Genomic DNA, 16,711 nt, shown 5'->3' on the forward strand with positions numbered 1-16,711 from the left:
GATGCCCATCTCTGTTGCGGCTCCTGGCCTCAGTTTCCCCTCAGCAGCACAGGCCTTCCTGTGCTATGTTCCAGGTCTCTATAGCCCTGCCTTCTGGTTTCTTCCCTCCACTGTGGTGCTGTTGGGGGAGGGCAGGCCTGGATTAAAGCTTTTAGCCCGTCTAAAGGTATTTTCTTCCCCAAGGACGGTAGGCCGGAAGGCTGCAGTGGGCTGCCAGCCCGGCTTCCTACAGCCCCTCAGGCAAGAGCTCGCTCAGCAGCTGTGTGGGCGCCGAATTGACCAGCAAAGTCTAGGGAGGGTGGGCAGGTCACCGCCACCCACACTGGCAGGGTTTGGGGCTGTGTCCTCAGGGGAGGTGCTCAGAGGAACAGGAGAAGCAGCTGGGTATGGGAGAGGCCCAGGGGGAGCCACACTCCCTCCGCCCTTGCGCTGCCCTGGGATCCCTGTTCCTTGATGTCTGAGCACCCAGGGTTGCGGTGTGCTGAGATCCTGGGGCACAAGGGAGAGCAGTGAGGTCTGGTGCAAGAGCTGTGGGAAGGGGCCAGGGTTATGGAAGGGTCTGGCTTCAGAGGGTTTGCTCCATGCTGCCCAGATGCTGCTCAAGCACTCCCCCCTGCTGCCGCCAACCCCCTCCTGTGTGGGCAGGTCTCGAGCCTCACAGGCCTCCCTCTCCTCTCCGTGCTGTCAGGAGTTGAGGCAGTGTACCAGGGGGACAGGGACAGGGATGTCAAGGGCACGGAGAATCCTGCAAGGGCCCAGGTGATCATCATTTCACTGCTGGGCAGAGCCCTGCTGAGGCCTGGAGCGGCTGCCCCACCTCCTGCAGATCAGCTGGAGAAGGCAGGAGACAGGACAGGGGGGAGGGTCTCTGTGGCTGCCAGTCAGCCCTCAGCCCCCTCCTTCCCTTCAGTGGACTGGCCCCGTGGCAGCCAGCTTGCAACCTCCTGTTCCCTGGGAACACCCAGTCAGTTCTGGGGCCTGGCCAGGGAGGAGGGGGCAGCTGGGGCCGGTTCAGGCCAGGGCATCGAGGTCCACAGTAACCAGTGGCTCCCGCCAGTAGCAGAAGTTGCTGTATTCAGGGCTGGCCAGGTCTGCGCTGGGGCCACGGGCCACAGGTGGGAAGAGGAGCTCAACCACCTCGCCCAGCCGCTCATACCTGTGGGCAGAACAGGGTCAGCACCGAGAGCCTGAGCGGCCACCAGGCCCCAGCCCCCACCACATCAGGCAGAGGAGACCTGGGTGGAAGTGAGGCCCAGGGAGAGGCTGGGGCATGGGGATGTGGGAGGGGTGGGGGACCCATGACAGGGTTTGGCCTCACGTGGATTTGTGGTTCTTCATGAGCTCCTGGATGAGCTCTCCCCGGGGGTTGACTGTGAAGATTCGAGATTCAGGGAGGCCCACCTGCCGGTAGGCAGTGACATCCTATGGGGGACAAGGAGGGGCTGATGGGCTGGGGGACAGGGAGGAGGCGGCCCGGCCCGTGGGGAGGGGACACACTCACGTTGGGCCTGTTCCCAAAGGCAGCATAGAAGGGCTGTTCGTTGGGCAGGAACAGCTGCCGGATGTCACTCAGGCAGGCAATTTTGAACACCTCTGGTTTCTTCTCAATCACCTCCCTGGGGCAGCCGGGGCCATGGGCAGGAGAGGGAACCGAGGAGGGGCAGCCATCAGAGGACGGCAGGGTCAGGTGACACGGGGCGGGATTCAACTGACACCCAAGCATGGCCGGATGCTGGCCTGGCCTGAGCCGCCAGTGAGCCTGTCACTCCCCGCAAGGACCCCTGGGCTTGTATCTCGTAGGGCTGGTTACCTGTGGAGGGCGGAGAAGAGGCTGCTGGGAGACAGCAGGATGGGGCCCTTGGGGAGGCCGCAGCCCCGCTCGCTCACCCACTGTAGGTAGGCCTTGGTGAGGTCAGCCATGCCAATGGCCCGTGCCGAGCAGTACAGGAACTTGAACCCGTTTCTGGAGGTGGGGGTAGGAGAGGCCCAGAGCCATCAGAGACCAGCCATTCCTTGGCTTTGGCCAGCTCAGTGCAACCCCGCAGCTCTGGCCTTCAAACCCAGAGGCCTTTGCAGGGAAGGGACTTAGGGAGAACATCGGGGAGAGATGCCCGCAGTAGCTGTCCCAGGGAGGAGGAGCGCGGACAGCGTCCTGAGGCCCAGCGGACCAGCAAGGACAAAGGTTTGAGCAAGTCTGTAGGCCTCTCCTGCAGCATGAAGGCCAGTGGTTAGACTCAGAGGCCAGACGACAGGAGACAAGGGTTTCATGGGAGAACGAAGGACCATCCAGGGACATGCCCGGGGTTTCTTCCCTCGTGGGTCCCCAAGCCTGGATTCCTGGGGCAAGGGCTGTGGTGGCCTCAGACATCCTGTCATTCCCTCCCTGGGGCCCTGCCCCAGCCCAGGCACTCACAGGTGGATTTTGTGGTAGAGACTGGTGATTCCCTGGTGTGTCCAGTCTTTCCCCAGCTGGGGCAGAATGTGGCCCAGAGCGTCCGACCTACAGCCACAGAAGAGGGGTCACTCTGAGGCAGCCCCACGTAGCCCTCGCGTTCCACCACCCCCAGCCCCCAGGACAGTGCACTGGGGGGGGGGGGGAGGAGGGCCTTTCTTGACATCCCCCTTCCCCCAGCACAGAGGAGGCCAGTCCCAGGCCCTCCCTCTCTCCCCTGGCCAACCAGGCCTCACTTGGTAATGGTCCCGTCGATGTCCGAGATGACCACCTTGTCGTCCCACTTCCACAGATAGATGGTGGCCCTGCAGCGGCAGGTGCCCTGGTACTGGGTGGTCACACTGAAGACCACGTCATTGGCACCTTCTTGCAGGTTCAGGCGCCGCTGGGGCCGGGCAAAGGGGGGAAGCTGTGATCCCCATGGGCCTCTCATTCCCCTCCGCCTCCCAACTCAGAGAACCTCCCTGAATGCATCAGAGACAGCCACACGCAGACACATCCGTACGGGTAGAGGGCGACCTCGGGGAGTGAGGGAGCACAGAGTGCTGGTCGGGGCCCACACGGGCCCAGACACAGGAGCCCTAACCTCCCTTCTTGCCCCTGTTGGGATGAAGCTCACAGGCAAAGCCTGGCCCATGGCTGCCACCCAGGTTTCTCAGGTCAGCGCTAAGGCTGACCCTGCTCCTGGCACGCAGACACCCCACTCCCTTGAGATCCTCACAGGTAGCCTCCTGCCTGGGGCTAGGGTACTTGTGACATCCATCCATAGAGACTCCTAGCCCTGTCCTTGGTCCATAGAGAAGAATCAGGGCAGCTCTCAGCCACAGCCGGTGACCAAGGCTATTGGGCCCTGGCTGACCCCAAAGTGGGTGTCACACTGGGGTACCGTACAGATGGTTGCTGCTCGCCCTGGGCACCGCCCTGACAGAGCCCCACTTGGGGGCCAGTGACTAAGCTCAAAGACAGGGCTTGGGGGCAGGGACGGCCAATATCTGAGGGGCTATCATCAGCCTTTGATTCCTTCAGAGTGGCCTCTAAGAGCTGATCCAGAGCCGGGAACCCACCGCAGGTAGATACTTTAAGACAACATAGAGAAGACTTTTCCCATAAGAGCATCCGACAAAGAAATGGGCTGGTGCATAAAGAAGCAAGCCCCTGACCCTGGAGGTTTTCAAGCAAAGGCTGTTAGGGAGGCTGCCGAGGGGATGGATTCTGGGCTCTGGTAAACTCAAGGCTCCACAGAGCCAAATTATCTCAGCCCCAGCCCCCCTCCCTGAACAGAGCTATGCACACACTCACTATCTGATTGGAGGAGAGGCGGAGGGACTTCTTGTAGGCGGGTGTCGAGGGTGGCAGAGAGGGGGCGTCCAGGATCACAGGGCTCTCTGGGGCATCATCCTCACTACTCAGGACATCAGTCTTCTCCCTGCAGGCAGCCCGGCTCTCAGGCCACTCTCACCAGCCAAGGCCCTACACTCCCAGTAGATGTTCACCCCTCAGCCCATGCCATAAGGAACCTGGGGCTTGTCCCTGTTCCTCCAGAGGATCAGAAACCCCACCATGGTGCCACCCATTTGGAGAGGGGTACAGACATAAGGACGCAGCCCAGCAGTATGCACCCAGAAAGGGGCCAGCAGAGCTGAGGCTCCTGGCCCTCGGTGCCTAGCCAAGGTAGCCTTGGAGATGTTTATCTGTAAAACCTAGGGGTGTGTCTTAGGGCTTATTACCAATCCCACCTGCTTAGGCTTCAGCTGACCTGCCCTTGGTCATCCCCCACCCAAGCTTGGGTGTTCTGGTCACTTGAGAGATGAAATCAAGGCAAGGTCAGCCTGCCCCTGGCAAAGAGGGGAGGCCCTGCCCCTCCTTAAGACAGTAGTCCCTGGTCTGGGTCAGGAGTCTGGGCACCCGGTCCAGCTCTGCCAGTTCCCAGCTCTAGGACTTTTGGTGTAGCTCTAGGCCTCAGTTTTCCCATCTGTGAAATGGGGACATTTCTCAAGAAAAAGAAAGGGTGTAGAAGTGATTGGGTAGTGACAAAGAACCATAGCTGGGGGAGAGGTGTTGGCGTCATCCCTGCCCCCACAGGGATCACCCCGAGGCTTGGCTCCAGCTGCAGAACTCCAGCCATGAGGTCCAGCTCACCCCTGCTGCTCCCAGGCTGTGGTTTTCTCCGTCTGGGCACTGCTCTGTGGGAAGAACATACATCCAGTGAGCCCCGCCTCCTGCCTTGCTGACCACGCCCTTTGACCTTGACCACTCACCTCCCTGGCGGGGAAGTCCCGGCGTCGCCAGGAAAACCACCACCGTCCACCCTTCCGGGGCATCTTCTCCTTTTCCAGTTTGTCCACAGTGCTCTGAGGGCAGATAAAGGCCATGGCATTTTTCCCTGCACCACAAAAACCTACCTTTCATCGCCCCCATGAACCCAGAGTCTGGGGCTGACCCTAGAGCAAGGTGCTATCAACATCTGGAGGCTGAGGAAGCATACTCACCTCCATGCTGGGACTCCAAGCAATGACTCATGGAGCTAAGCACAGGAGACCAAGGGCCATTCCTGCCAATCCCCACCCTACCCCAGCCTTGACCCCCTAGCTCTTGCCCAGCCTCGGCCGGGCCTCCAGATCCTACTAAAGTAGCTGAAGGCAGTGCTTTGGGACTTTCTCAGGATCTAGTACTCTCTGCATGATGCCACCAAGTGACAGCAGGAAGAACAGTCTATAGCCAGTACTCCCTTCAACGTCCAAGACCAACAGAGGCAACCCCAAAGGTCAATGACTCTATCCCATGCACGGCCTCCCTCTCTGTGTGTTACCACCGCTGTCTGTTGGGGGCAACACGACCTTGGGAAGATGCTGATTAGATTCGTGCTAGGTATTCCCAGGGGGAGCCCAGGAGAGCCTAGGCCAAGGCCCACCCAGGAGACATATCAGTGTCCTACAGAAGAATGGTGAACCCAAGTCAGGAGGACATGACCTGGAAGTGGGTCAGCCAGGATACCCCCTTGAGCTGGAAACAGGCTGGGGGAGTCTCCCAGGGGCCTCAGGTGGTGGATCTGTCTGGGGGAGGTGAGGAGAGCCAAGCAAGAGAGTAACCCTCCTCCTTCCCACAGGCTCTGATCCTAGCTCAGGCCCAGAGCCAGCCGGAGGATAGAGCCGAGTGTCACCAAAGGGAGGCGTCAGCTGTCAAAATATGGATGGTGATGTTCTTGGGCAAGTCTAATCAATCCAAGAACAATGGGCCAGATCGGGGCAGGGGAGCCAATGGCGGGGCGGGGGGCGGGGGGGAGGCAGGTGCAGGTCAGTGAGGGTAGAAGTTCTGGGAAGGACTGAAAAGACTGGGTTCCTTCTCACCTCTGAGCATCAGCACATGCTGTTCCCTGTCCCTCATCTGCTTACGGATTATTCATCCTTCAGATCTCTGCCCAGGGGGCACGTGCTCAGCAAACCCCCGTTTTAGCCTCTCAAAGCACCCAGCCTCTCCTTCCCAATACTCACGGTTGAATTTTATATTCATCTGGCTGAGTCTTATGATTAACTGTCTTTCTAGGAGGGCATGACTGTGGGGACAGGACAGCCTGTGCCTGGCACACAGTAAGTACTCAGCAAATGCAGGCCAATAAAGCAAGCAATGCTGCAGCCCAGGCTGGAGAGCTGCTCAGGGTAAGAGAAGGAGCGGGGCCTCTGTCTCCCAAGCCTCGTCTCTCAGATCTAAAAGCCTCCTGTGGAAGGTTATCATCCTCCCCCGGTGTGCCCTGAGCTCCTTCGAAGTCAAGTCCAACCCTGATGGGATTCATCCAGGCCAGGAAGCCAGGGTGGGGTGGGGCTTTGTCCGCACAGCACGGGGTGAGGTTCCAGGGGCCCTCAGTTGCTCCTCTCACAGTGGGTCTTGCAGCTGGTCAGCCCTAGGCCCATCTCTGCCCACTCTCCGCTTCTTGGCCAAGGGCCCCACGCTGGGCCCACTTTCCTCTGCAGGCCCAGTGGTGCTCTAACCATTACCTTGGGCAAGTTTCTCTGGAAGGCTTGCAGGGAGAGGATCATGGGGGCGGCCACAGCCCAGTTATAATGCCTGGAGAGACAGAACGGGGAGTCGGGAGTGCAGAAGCCATGGGGCGGTGGAGGGCAGGGCCACCCTGGGGCTGCCAGCGGCTCAAGCTTGGTACTCACTTCTCATTGATCTTCACCACCAGGTTTGGGTGCTCAAGGAGGCCAGGGTTTTGGACGAGGTCCTGGTAGGAGACGATGTGCTGGTTGAACTTCTCTGGGCACAGAGGCAGAGAGTAAGGAGTGAGGCTGACATGTCTGATGTGACCTGCTGCCCCAGCCCCTCCCGGATCCCACCCCCCCCACACACACACTCTACCACTCAGGCCTCCTGCAGGTTGGGTCTGGGACCCAGCAGGGCTCCTCCCTACCTGTGGTGTTTGCACCTGCTGTGCCCACCATCCCCAAAAGTTCTACTTTTGGCACTCGCCATCTTGGATTCACAGGGTAAATCACAGCTTAGCATTAAGTGTTTGCTTCGCAGGGCCTTGGGAATGCCCTGCCCTCGCTGGCTGCACGGGGCTCCACAGAGCAGAGAATAGCAAGGGCGCCCAGGCTAGCCTCACACCTCTGCTGCCCCCCCCCACTCTGGGGGCCTCCCCACCCTCCCCAGGTCCCTGGGCTCAGTGCCAATCCTTGGAAGGGCTCAGGCCTTGGTCAGACATACCCAGGGAGATGTCCCGGCTCTCAGCGAGTCCGCCACAGAGGGACAGCTCTATCATATCCACCATGTCCAGAGTGGGTTCTGGCTCCTGTTCGGGGTTGGGGTCTCCCAGGGGCTTCTGGCTGTTGGGTTCACTCCACCTTCTGGGCCCCAGTCCACAGTCACTGGGGGCAGAGGGGCCAACAGTGATGTGACTACAAAGAGGCTGGAGGGAGGAGGGCCCACCCTCTCAGGCCCTTGGTAGCCAACCCCTGGCCCCACCAACCCCCATCCCAAGACACCCTGGCACCCAGCACCCAGGCACCTCTGGGGGAAGTAAAGGGCTGCATTCTCAGAATCCAGAGAGGGCAAGTCATCCAGATAGATGTCACTGGGGCCCAGATGCTGGCTTCTCTTCAGGGAGCCTAAGGGCAGAGGGGACACCTCTAGTCCTAACATGTGCTTAGTAGCATGAGCAGGAGGTGTCCCCTTGTCTTTGAACACCCTAAAGCAGCGTTGTCTGGTAGAACTTTCGGGGATGGTAGAAATGTCCCCTGTCTGCCCGCCCAGTACTGCTAGCCACACGTCACTATCCGCGCACTGAAGATGTGGCATGATGGAGATACAGAATTGTATATGGTATTTAATTTCAAGTAATTTTAACTACATTTTACATAGCCATATATAGCCAGCAACTACTGATTTGGACAGTGAGTCCTAGTACCTTCCCACACTCTTAGGATAAACCCCAGCTCCTGCTCCAGCAATGATCCAGCATCTGCTCATCTTACTGGCTTCCTCCCCACAACCCTGCCTTGCTCAAGACACACCAGCTGCCTCCCTTCCTAGACATGCAACCTCTCTCCCACTTCATGACCTTGACACATGCTCTTCCCTCTGCCCAGAATTCTCTTCCCTTGATCCTCCCTTGGCTGGGTCTTTTATCATTCACGTCTCAGCTCACACATCCCCCACTCGGAGAGGCCTTCCCCGACCACATGATTTAAATAGCCTCCGTGCCCACCGATGATTCTCTTCTGTGTCACCCATGACATGCTCTTCTCTGCTTACGCATGCTTCATCTAGCTCCCTCACCGCGAGCCCGTGAGGGCTGGAGCCAAGCACAGTGCCAGGCACACAGTAGGTGCTCAAAACACGCTTGAAGTACCAGAGTCCACCCAGGGGGTTATGTGAGGCCAGGGAAAACCCTGGGAGAGGGCCAACCATCACTCACCTTCCCTCCTGGAGCCCCCCTCTGGCTCCCTGGTAGCCACTGGGCCCTCCAGGGTGGCCCAGCTCCAGGATTTCGAGGGAAGAGGCAGGCCTGCATCCCTGCAGCTCCGAGGCGTGGTCTCCTTTCTCTCAGGAGTGGGGAGAGGGGAGCCCACCAGAGCGGGAGGCTCCGCGTCAGTAGGAGGAAGGTCGGTACCAGCCCCTGCTTGCAGGATTAGGGGTCCCGAAGGGTCCGCACCAGCCACAGAAGCGGAGGGGGTGCCGGGCTCTTCCCAAAGAGGACAGGCTGACCCAGCCCTGCCATCAGCAACCTTTGAGGACTCAGGCCACTCTGCTTTGGCTACCTTTGGTCAAATAAATGGGGTGGGGGAGGGGATGTGAACCAGCGCAGGGCCTGCCTCCCACACCCCACAAGGCCTTGGGGGTCCAAGTCTCAGTCACTGCACTTCTGACCCGCAGGGGACCACCGAGCCCCTGAAAGGCAGGGATGGGAGGCTGACATGGAGTCACTCACCTTCGGCAGCCTCCCCCAGGCCCACTGTATGTGGGATTCAGCTCGTGGGGGGCTGGGCTCAGGGGTCCGCAGCTCCAGCTCTGAGTCACTCTTAGGGGATGTGAGCCCACCCGGCGGGAGGCTGCGGAAAGCGAGAACTTAGAGGCCCTCAAGCCAGCCTGTCGCCCACCACTGCCACCCCAGCCTGAGGAAAAAAATATTTATAATACATATTTGTGCCTCTGTTGGATCCAGAATGTATAAATATACGGAAGACTCCTACAAACCAACAATAACGAGGCAAGCTAGTAAAAAAAAAAAAAATGGGCAAAGACCTGAATAAACACTTGGCACAGGAGATGTAGAACTGGCTGGTAAACATATTAAACGTGTTCTATGTCATTATTCATCAGGAAGATATAAATAGAAACCACTCTGAGACCTTGGCCTTGGGTCCCTGCCTGCAGGCCACCTAGACTCTCACCTGAACTGGGGGCCCCACTCGCCATCAGAGTAGGGATAGATGTCTCTGGCTTGCGGTAAGGACTCCCCTTCTGACTGGATGCTGCTGAGGGGGCTGCAGGGAAATAAATGGTCACCGACAGGACCGGGCACCCCAGGTAGCACATGGGGGCCTGGGTGTCAGGGGCTCGGGGAGGTGAAGCCCAGAGAAGTCACGGCCCTTGTCCAGGGTCACAGCAGCAGCAGAGGAAACGGTGCTTGAACCCTGGGTGGTATCCCCACACCCTTAGCCCCCCACCTGGTCCGCACACACCCTGGGGGCTCTGGCCTTGGCTTTTCCAGCAGGGACAGCTCACTCTCAGTGCCTGTCTCCAGCTCCTCCGAACTAGAATTGGCTGCCACCGTGCCCTCCTTCCGCCTGGGCTTCCTCCTGCGAAGCCTCTTCTTCCGCCCAGTGGAGGGCACCCCGTCAGAGATGGCCTCAGGTTCACTGGCTGTGCTCAGCTGGGAGTCTGAGGGGAGCCCAGACAGGTCTCCACAAGGGATGGGCGATGTGCACAGACAGGGAGGTACGTGTTCCTGTGAGACAGACCAGGGGCTAGAGCCTGGGGAGCCACCCTCGCCACCCAATCGTTCTGAGCCCTGCCTGAGTCCCAGGGCCTGGGTGTGAGCTCATTCGGGCTCAGGAAAACAGGCACGGAGGCTGGTCCGAGGCAGCAGCAGCAGCAAGGCCTCGCAATCGGGCCCGGGTGCCACACGAACCACCCTGTCCAGATAGAACCCTGGAACTTGGCTACTCATCTCCTCCTCCGCCCACACCTGCTTTCCCTTTAAGACTCAGCCAGACATCACCTCCTCCAGGAAGCTTGCCCTGATTAACCCCAGCCTCAGTTCCAACCCCCTCCACTGCCATGACCATATAGTTCCATCATCTGTTGTTTATATGTCTGGCTCCCAGGCTGGTCTGGGAGCCCTCTTTGCAGGCAGGGGTGACCCGTCACCTGAGTCCACTGCACAGTGTCGGGCATACAATAGGGGCCTATTTAAAGTTTGTGAAGCTCAGACTGTTGAAACACCTCCTGCTGGCTTGTGTTGGGCTCTGCCTCCCTTCTGAAACACCCCTCTCCTCGTCCCTCACCCTCATCCTTCCATGCTCTAACTGCACCGAGCCAGCACCAGATCCAGAACAATCCATCTCATGCTTTCCAGCCCCCTCCCAGCCATGCAACAGCACTCTCCTCCTTTTCAGGTCGCCCAGGGAGGGCCTCCTTTTCACCCTCCAGGGGCCCAGCTCCAGTGTCCTCTTCTGAGAAACCTTCCCCAGCTTTCCCCAGATAGGAAATCAGCTCTTGCTGCCCCCATCCCAATTCTGCTCAGGCTCCAACAGCATGCTGGGAGTGCCAGCCCTAGCTGATCCCCCCATCCCCATCAGACTTGCTGCTAGGGTGGTTCCCAGGGGCAGGTCGGTGACAGGGCCCAAGATCCAGCCCAGAGGGGGCAGGTGCCGCAAGGCACTTACATCATCGCTCTCCAGCTCCTGGATGAAGAAGGCCTCCCCGCTGTCCTCCAGCTTCATGTGCAAGTCCACAGGCTCCCCGTTGATCTCGATGTCGACCTGTAAAGGGGTGTGGTGGTGCACAGTCCCCAACATTGTCCCTCACCCCCACACTCTGTTCTACTGGCCCCCCTGCCCCTCTGGAGCACTGCACTTGCTGGAACTCCTACCCAAACAGCCTCTGGTGTGCCTGGCTGCTCCCCACCCCGAGGCTCTCTGCTCAGGCTCCCCTTTGCAGAGAGGCTGCACTGAGTTCTCTACCCCCCAGCCCCCCATTTTTCCATTCTCTGGGCTTTCTTGCACATACCACTGTCTCAGTATTCTTGTCTGCCTTGATTTCTGTTCTTTCTGCCACACCCCATCAGAACAAGACATGACCCATCTTGTCGCCGCTGTGTCCCCAACCCCCAGAGTGCTTACTGACTACATGAACAATAGTACGAAGGACCACTTTCTAGGCACTGATGGAGAGTTTTATCTGGACTCTCCCCTTTAACCTCCCAGCAACACTGTGCAGTAGCTCCTATCCCTACCCCCACTTTATAGACGAGGAAACCGAGACCCCAGGGGTGTTATGTACTGGGAGGTGGCCAAGTGCGGCTGTGAGCCACGAAGTCTGCCCCAGCTCTTTACCGCCTCGCTATACAGTCCCCCACAAGCTGACACTTTCCTGTTAGGATTCTGGCACGTTCCCAGGGGCCCCATAGGAAGGGGATTTGGACCCACCAAACCTCTTTTCATACTCCAGACCTCAGCACTAAAAAAAAGCTGTCATGTTCGCCTGGGCCCAGAGAAGACAGCACAACTTTCCAAAGGGAGAGAAGCTGACCTTTTGAGTCATATACCTGGCCCTGGGACGGTGTTATCAGCTCCTATCTCATTCTCCCAAATCACCCCTCCGGCACCAAGTAGATGAGAGTGTGCAACCATTTGCCCAGGTGGAGAGACTTACCAAGAACGCACAGGTGAGGTCTTAGTAAGTTGGAGCCGGGTCGGACGGCCCAGGTACCAGGGACAGCCCCACTGTGCGGCTCCCACAGGAAAATGGGAACCCTCCGGGACCCAAACCCCCAAACCAACCCCAAACTGTCAAAGAAAATGCAAAAGAACAGATGCTTGTCCAGAGCACAGATCCCCACCTAAGGGAGGTCTAGGCCCTCTCCTGGGACTGCAGGGGCTGCCCTGGCCTTAAGAGCCCACCCTGCCATGGCCCCTGGCTGGCCAGCGCTCACCACCTTCTCCCGAGACCGCAGGACGCCTAGCTTGCCGAAGCGCACGTGGAAGGGCGAGCATCGGAAGGAGCCGTCCACCTGCTTCACCACCAGCACGTCAATGCCACCACTCAGCGTGGCCGGGTTCAGGCCTTGGTATATGTCCTTCATTGTCCCCAACACCGTCCCTGCCAGTTGCCCCACGTAGTTCATGGCCGGTGCTGGCAAAGGGAGGTGGTGCTGGAACAAAGGCCGGGTCCACCTCCCTCAGTGGGGAGGCTCTGCAGCCCGGCCCCCAGGACCTCCAGGTCCCCAAGCATGGGAGCGGCAGACCAGGAGTGGGGGGCAAAGGTCTCCCCAGACTTACGGTGTGTTGCCCTTGGAGCGCCTTTGCAGACCGGAGGGATGGGCGGTGTGCCTACAGGTGTGGGTTCTAGCCCCGGCTCGCCCACCGACCTGCTGTGGGGCCCCTGGACACCTGCCTTCCTTCTCCAAGTGCCAATCTCCGCATCTGTCAAATGAGAGCCCTGGGTGAGGTGATCTGGGGTGCCCTGCGTCTCTAAATGCCGTGAGTAATGATAATGACCATGGTGTGCGGTGGCAGGGCTCGTTCCATCTTTGCAACAACCTGCGAGGCTGGCCGAGTGGGTGTCATTATTGCTGTTTACAGACAAGCTAGCTGAGGCTTGGAGTGATTTGCCCAGGACCATGACTAGTAAGGAGAGGAGCCAGGACTCAGACCCAGGCCTGTGTGGCTGCAGACCCCTCAGTGTGAACCACTGGGTGGGCCCAACTGCAGGGACAGGGGCAGGTCAGCACCCCTCCCTGATGCAATGGGCGGCAGCCTCATGATATATTAGGCCCAGGGCCTGGCTGGGTAATGGGTGACAGCCCTAAAGGCTGATCTCTTCCCAGTAAGTAGGGAGGAGAGAATCTCAGTTCTTCCATCTGAGAAATGGGTTCATCTGTCTTGCTGCTTCCTAGTCTTAGGAGTTGGAAGGGGCCTTGCTGCACCATCGTGGCTGATCTGTGGAGAACCAGGGGTAGGCTACCTCAGGTACCTAAGGCTCTGCCCAGCTCTGTTTCTGGGGTCAGATACTTGAGGGAGGGCATTTCCTATAGTTGGGGGTAAAATGACCTCCCAGTTTATGGCCCCAAATATCAAACTCCTTCCCAGTTTCCCTGGAACAGGTGGGAATCCTATCCAAGATCCATAGCCTGACCCCAATGTCTCCAGGCCGCAGTTCTCAGGCCTGACCCCCACTTCTGAGACCCTGGCTCAGCTGGCCAGGCCCGGAGACCCACATTCAGGCCTCAGGCTGGCCCCTACCCCACCAAAGCTGCCCCTCCTTCCCCCAGCCAGACCGGTCTCTCCAGCTTTCCCACACCAGGCAGAGCTAGGCAAGCCAGAAGCAGAAGGCTGTGGCAGCCATGGGGAAGAGCCAGGGCCGTAATGAGAGCTGCTTCCACGCTGGCACGGTGCCCGCCCCACCAGCAGCAGCTCATGGCCCCTTCCCTGCTGGCCAGGCCAATGGCCTACTGCCCCTCTGGCTGCCAGGAGCCAGGCCATTCCATCTCCGCATGGCACTCCCATCTCGCAGACCCCGCATCAGAACCCCTGGAGGACCACCTGCCATGCAAGACCACTCCTCAAAGAAGTTAAGTGACTTATCCATAGGCCATAGATGGGGCGGGGTGGGGAGAGTGATGACTCGTATCCCGGTTTCCTGACCCCATGTCATGGTTCCTGCCACCCCACAGTCCCCAAACAACCCCACAGTTGTCTGCAGGGAGGGCAGCCGCCCCAGCCCACCTCTGCACAACCCTGCAATGCCTTGCCACTCAAAATGTGGCCCAGCAGCGTCAGCATCACCTGGGAGCTCATTAGAAACCTAGAACTTCAGAAACCTAAGGTACAACTGGAATTGCTAAAATGAAAACTTGGGATAAAATGAAGCTTTCTGGACCCTGATAATGGCATTCAAATATAATATACAGTTTATCTGCGAAACACCCACTATGTGCTAGGTGAAAATCTCCACTTTGGTTCCTTCCTACACCCAATTCTGTGAATAAAGGTCAGACATGTGATGGGCAGGTCTCTAGATCACTGTGCTCAGGAAAAGCAGAGAAGACTCCAGAAGTTTCCAGGAATAAAGGAGCAAGCATGGGAGGGGCAGACCGGGAGTGGGGGCAAAGGTCTGCCCAGGTGGAGGCTCAGACCTTCGCTATCTGCCCCGCTGAGGACAAAAGAGCTGGGCTGGGTAGGGACCGGCTCGGCTTGACCTAGTACAGAGTTTCTCAACTTCAGCATCATTGCCGTTTGGGGCTAGATAATCCTTTGCTTTGGGGGGATTGTAGGATGTTTAGCAGCATTCCTGGTGTCTACCCACTAATACCAGTATCACACACCCTCCAGTGTGACAACCAAATTGTCTCCAAACATTGTCAGATGTCCCCCGGGGAACAAAACTGCTCTTCGTAGAGAGCCAGTGAGGTAGGAGAGCTGAATGGCAGAGATGGCACCATCTCTGGGAGGCATGGGGTCCTACTCTGCTCCAGCTGTGGGGCACCCTCAGGCAAGTAATGTGCTAGCCTCAGTTTCCCCTTTATGAAACAAGGCCCCAATTTTTCAAACCGTCCTCAGCCTAGAATTCATTCCTCCCCCTGTTCCCCCCCACACTACGAGTGGATGCCCCCCACATCTGCCTGCTCAGCATTTGGGGGGACTCCAATGAGCTAAGCCCTGGGATCCCTCTTCTATCTGCACCCATCTCTGAAGGCATCTGCTCTCCCCCAGGACCCAGCCCTGCCTTCTTGGTCTTCTCCAAGAGCTCTGCTTGGCTCCCTTATACCACCCTTCACCCCAAACTAACATGTCTAAACTCAAACACTTCATCTCTCCCCCGGGGACCCAGATCAGCTGAATTCCTCTCAGGATTCATGGGCATCCCTCCCTCCCGAGCCCTCTGAATCCTATCCCCCCATTTCCTTCTCCTCCTGCTGTCCTAGGTCAAGGCGTTACTACCGGATGCCCAGATCCTGGGTGGCAACAGGACACTGTAAGATACTAGACTATCTGGGTTCTTTTTTTTTTTTTTTAAGATTTTATTTATTTATTTGACAGAGAGAGACAGCAAGAGAGGGAACACAAGCAGGAGGAGTGGGAGAGGGAGAAGCAGGCCTCCCGCGGAGCAGGGAGCCCAATGCAGGACTCGATCCCAGGACCACTGAGCCACTCAGGCGCCCCTAGACTATCTGGGTTCTAATTCCCTCCCTGACACCTTGGGCAAGTCACTTCATCTCTCTGAGCTTCGGTTTCAGCCTCTGAAATGGGGATAGGGGATGTGTGAGTAATTAATGAGATAAATGCCCATAGGTGTCACCTATCAACAGCAGCATCTTTTTGGGCATCATGACAGCCTCAGTCACCCAGGCTGGTCCTGAGGGCACTACAGGTCAGCAATGCACTGTCTCTGCCCACCGTTGAGAGGTTAGACTTCTTTCCATATCATTCCAGGCCCTCTTACACCATGGTGGCCCGCTTTTTGCAAAGTGAGCAGGTAGACTCCAGGCAGGCCTCCACAGGGCGCCCAAGCCTCAGGGCCCACTTTGGAACACCCACAGGCCTCCCAGGCCAGCACACAGCTCTACCCCAGGGTCTGAGCTTCAGCCTTTCTGGGCTCCCAGATCTGGGGAAGGGTGAAGGTACAGCAGGACCAGAAGAAGCAGGAGGATAAGCATTCCTATAGCCCTGGAAGGGAGACAGCTCCACCCCTGGCTCCCCAGCACCCGTCACAGCTACTGGGTCTCACCCCATCTCCACAGGGTGAGCAAGGGTCAGACCCTGTTTTGCAACACAGGACACTCAGTACCAGAGAGGGTGGGTGACCTCCCAAAGGCCTGGGGTGAAGCTGGGCCAGCCACCCCTGAGAGTTTTTGGCATCTTATCTCCTGATCCCATATTCTGGATGTCCGGGGTCCCGCAGCGGCTGGGCCAGGGAGGGGGACGAAGTGAGACCGGCCCCTCCACCCGAGCTACCTTCTGATGTCCAGAAATGGACCCAGGCCCGCGGACAGGAAGAAACGTGGGTCAGATGGCAGGACAGACAGGCAGGGCAGGGCTGGGGAAGGGGTACCTCTTCTCAAGCCGGGGTTAGGCCCTACCTGGGGAGCTGCCCACTGGACCTCCGGGATCCGGAAACGCCGCCTGAGTGCACGGGGTCAGCGGTAAGTGTCCTCGGCCCCACACTCAGTTGGAGCTTCCGTCTCCTCCAGGACCGGGTGAGATCCCGGCTCCGCCCCTTGAGCCTGGCGGGTGTCTGCAGGCCCCAATCCGCCCAGGCTCCACCCCCCCAAAGACCCCGCCTCCGCCCAGTCCCCACGCCCAAGGGCGCCCTTTCACCTATAGAGGCTGGGCGAGGCCGGAGTTGAGGCCCCGCCCCGCGCAGGCTCCACCCCGGCCCCGCCCCGCGCCCTAGAGCGGCTAGATGGGACGTCCCGGTGGCCTGCCACCTACCCCACTGCCAGGAACAGCGGAGAAGTGGGGATTTTCGAATCGGGCCGATTTAGGCCCTCCTGGCTTTGCTTCCAGTTCGCTGTGTGACCTTGGGTAGGTTTTCCCC

The 16,711-nt window shown here is 58.7% G+C and overlaps 2 protein-coding genes across 5 annotated transcripts in view; one reads left to right on the forward strand and one right to left on the reverse strand.

Annotated features, from left to right (window-relative positions):
- Nucleotides 1–6: 6 nt before the first annotated feature.
- LPIN3 (lipin 3) lies at nucleotides 7–16,404 on the reverse strand. Of its 4 annotated transcripts, none has more exons than XM_081832783.1 (21): nucleotides 16,254–16,404; nucleotides 12,454–12,597; nucleotides 12,111–12,307; nucleotides 10,840–10,935; nucleotides 9,634–9,899; nucleotides 9,343–9,435; nucleotides 8,880–9,000; nucleotides 8,367–8,709; nucleotides 7,458–7,557; nucleotides 7,157–7,317; nucleotides 6,613–6,706; nucleotides 6,445–6,514; nucleotides 4,711–4,803; nucleotides 4,592–4,635; nucleotides 3,752–3,878; nucleotides 2,689–2,837; nucleotides 2,414–2,500; nucleotides 1,811–1,963; nucleotides 1,502–1,616; nucleotides 1,319–1,422; nucleotides 7–1,156 (listed from the first exon to the last, which is right to left on the reverse strand). In XM_081832783.1, the coding sequence occupies exons 3-21, from the start codon at nucleotides 12,297–12,299 to the stop codon at nucleotides 1,012–1,014; spliced, it is 2,550 nt and encodes an 849-aa protein (XP_081688909.1). In that variant the 5' UTR covers nucleotides 12,300–12,307; nucleotides 12,454–12,597; nucleotides 16,254–16,404; the 3' UTR covers nucleotides 7–1,011. The 4 variants fall into 4 exon arrangements, with proteins under 4 accessions (XP_081688909.1, XP_030897063.2, XP_081688911.1 ...); XM_031041203.2 differs by having other exon boundaries at nucleotides 12,108–12,307; XM_081832785.1 differs by lacking the exons at nucleotides 2,689–2,837; nucleotides 3,752–3,878 and having other exon boundaries at nucleotides 12,108–12,307.
- Nucleotides 16,405–16,582: 178 nt separating this feature from the next.
- The window catches only part of ZHX3 (zinc fingers and homeoboxes 3), a 129,872-nt gene continuing 129,743 nt past the window's right edge, over nucleotides 16,583–16,711 (forward strand). The window contains exon 1 of the mRNA XM_081832779.1: nucleotides 16,583–16,698. The gene's annotated coding sequence lies outside the window, so the exon portion shown is untranslated. The remainder of the gene's footprint in view (nucleotides 16,699–16,711) is intronic.

The sequence above is a fragment of the Leptonychotes weddellii genome, chromosome 10, assembly GCF_054177405.1.
Source record: "Leptonychotes weddellii isolate Sample4059 chromosome 10, ASM5417740v2, whole genome shotgun sequence".
Lineage (NCBI taxonomy): Eukaryota > Metazoa > Chordata > Mammalia > Carnivora > Phocidae > Leptonychotes > Leptonychotes weddellii.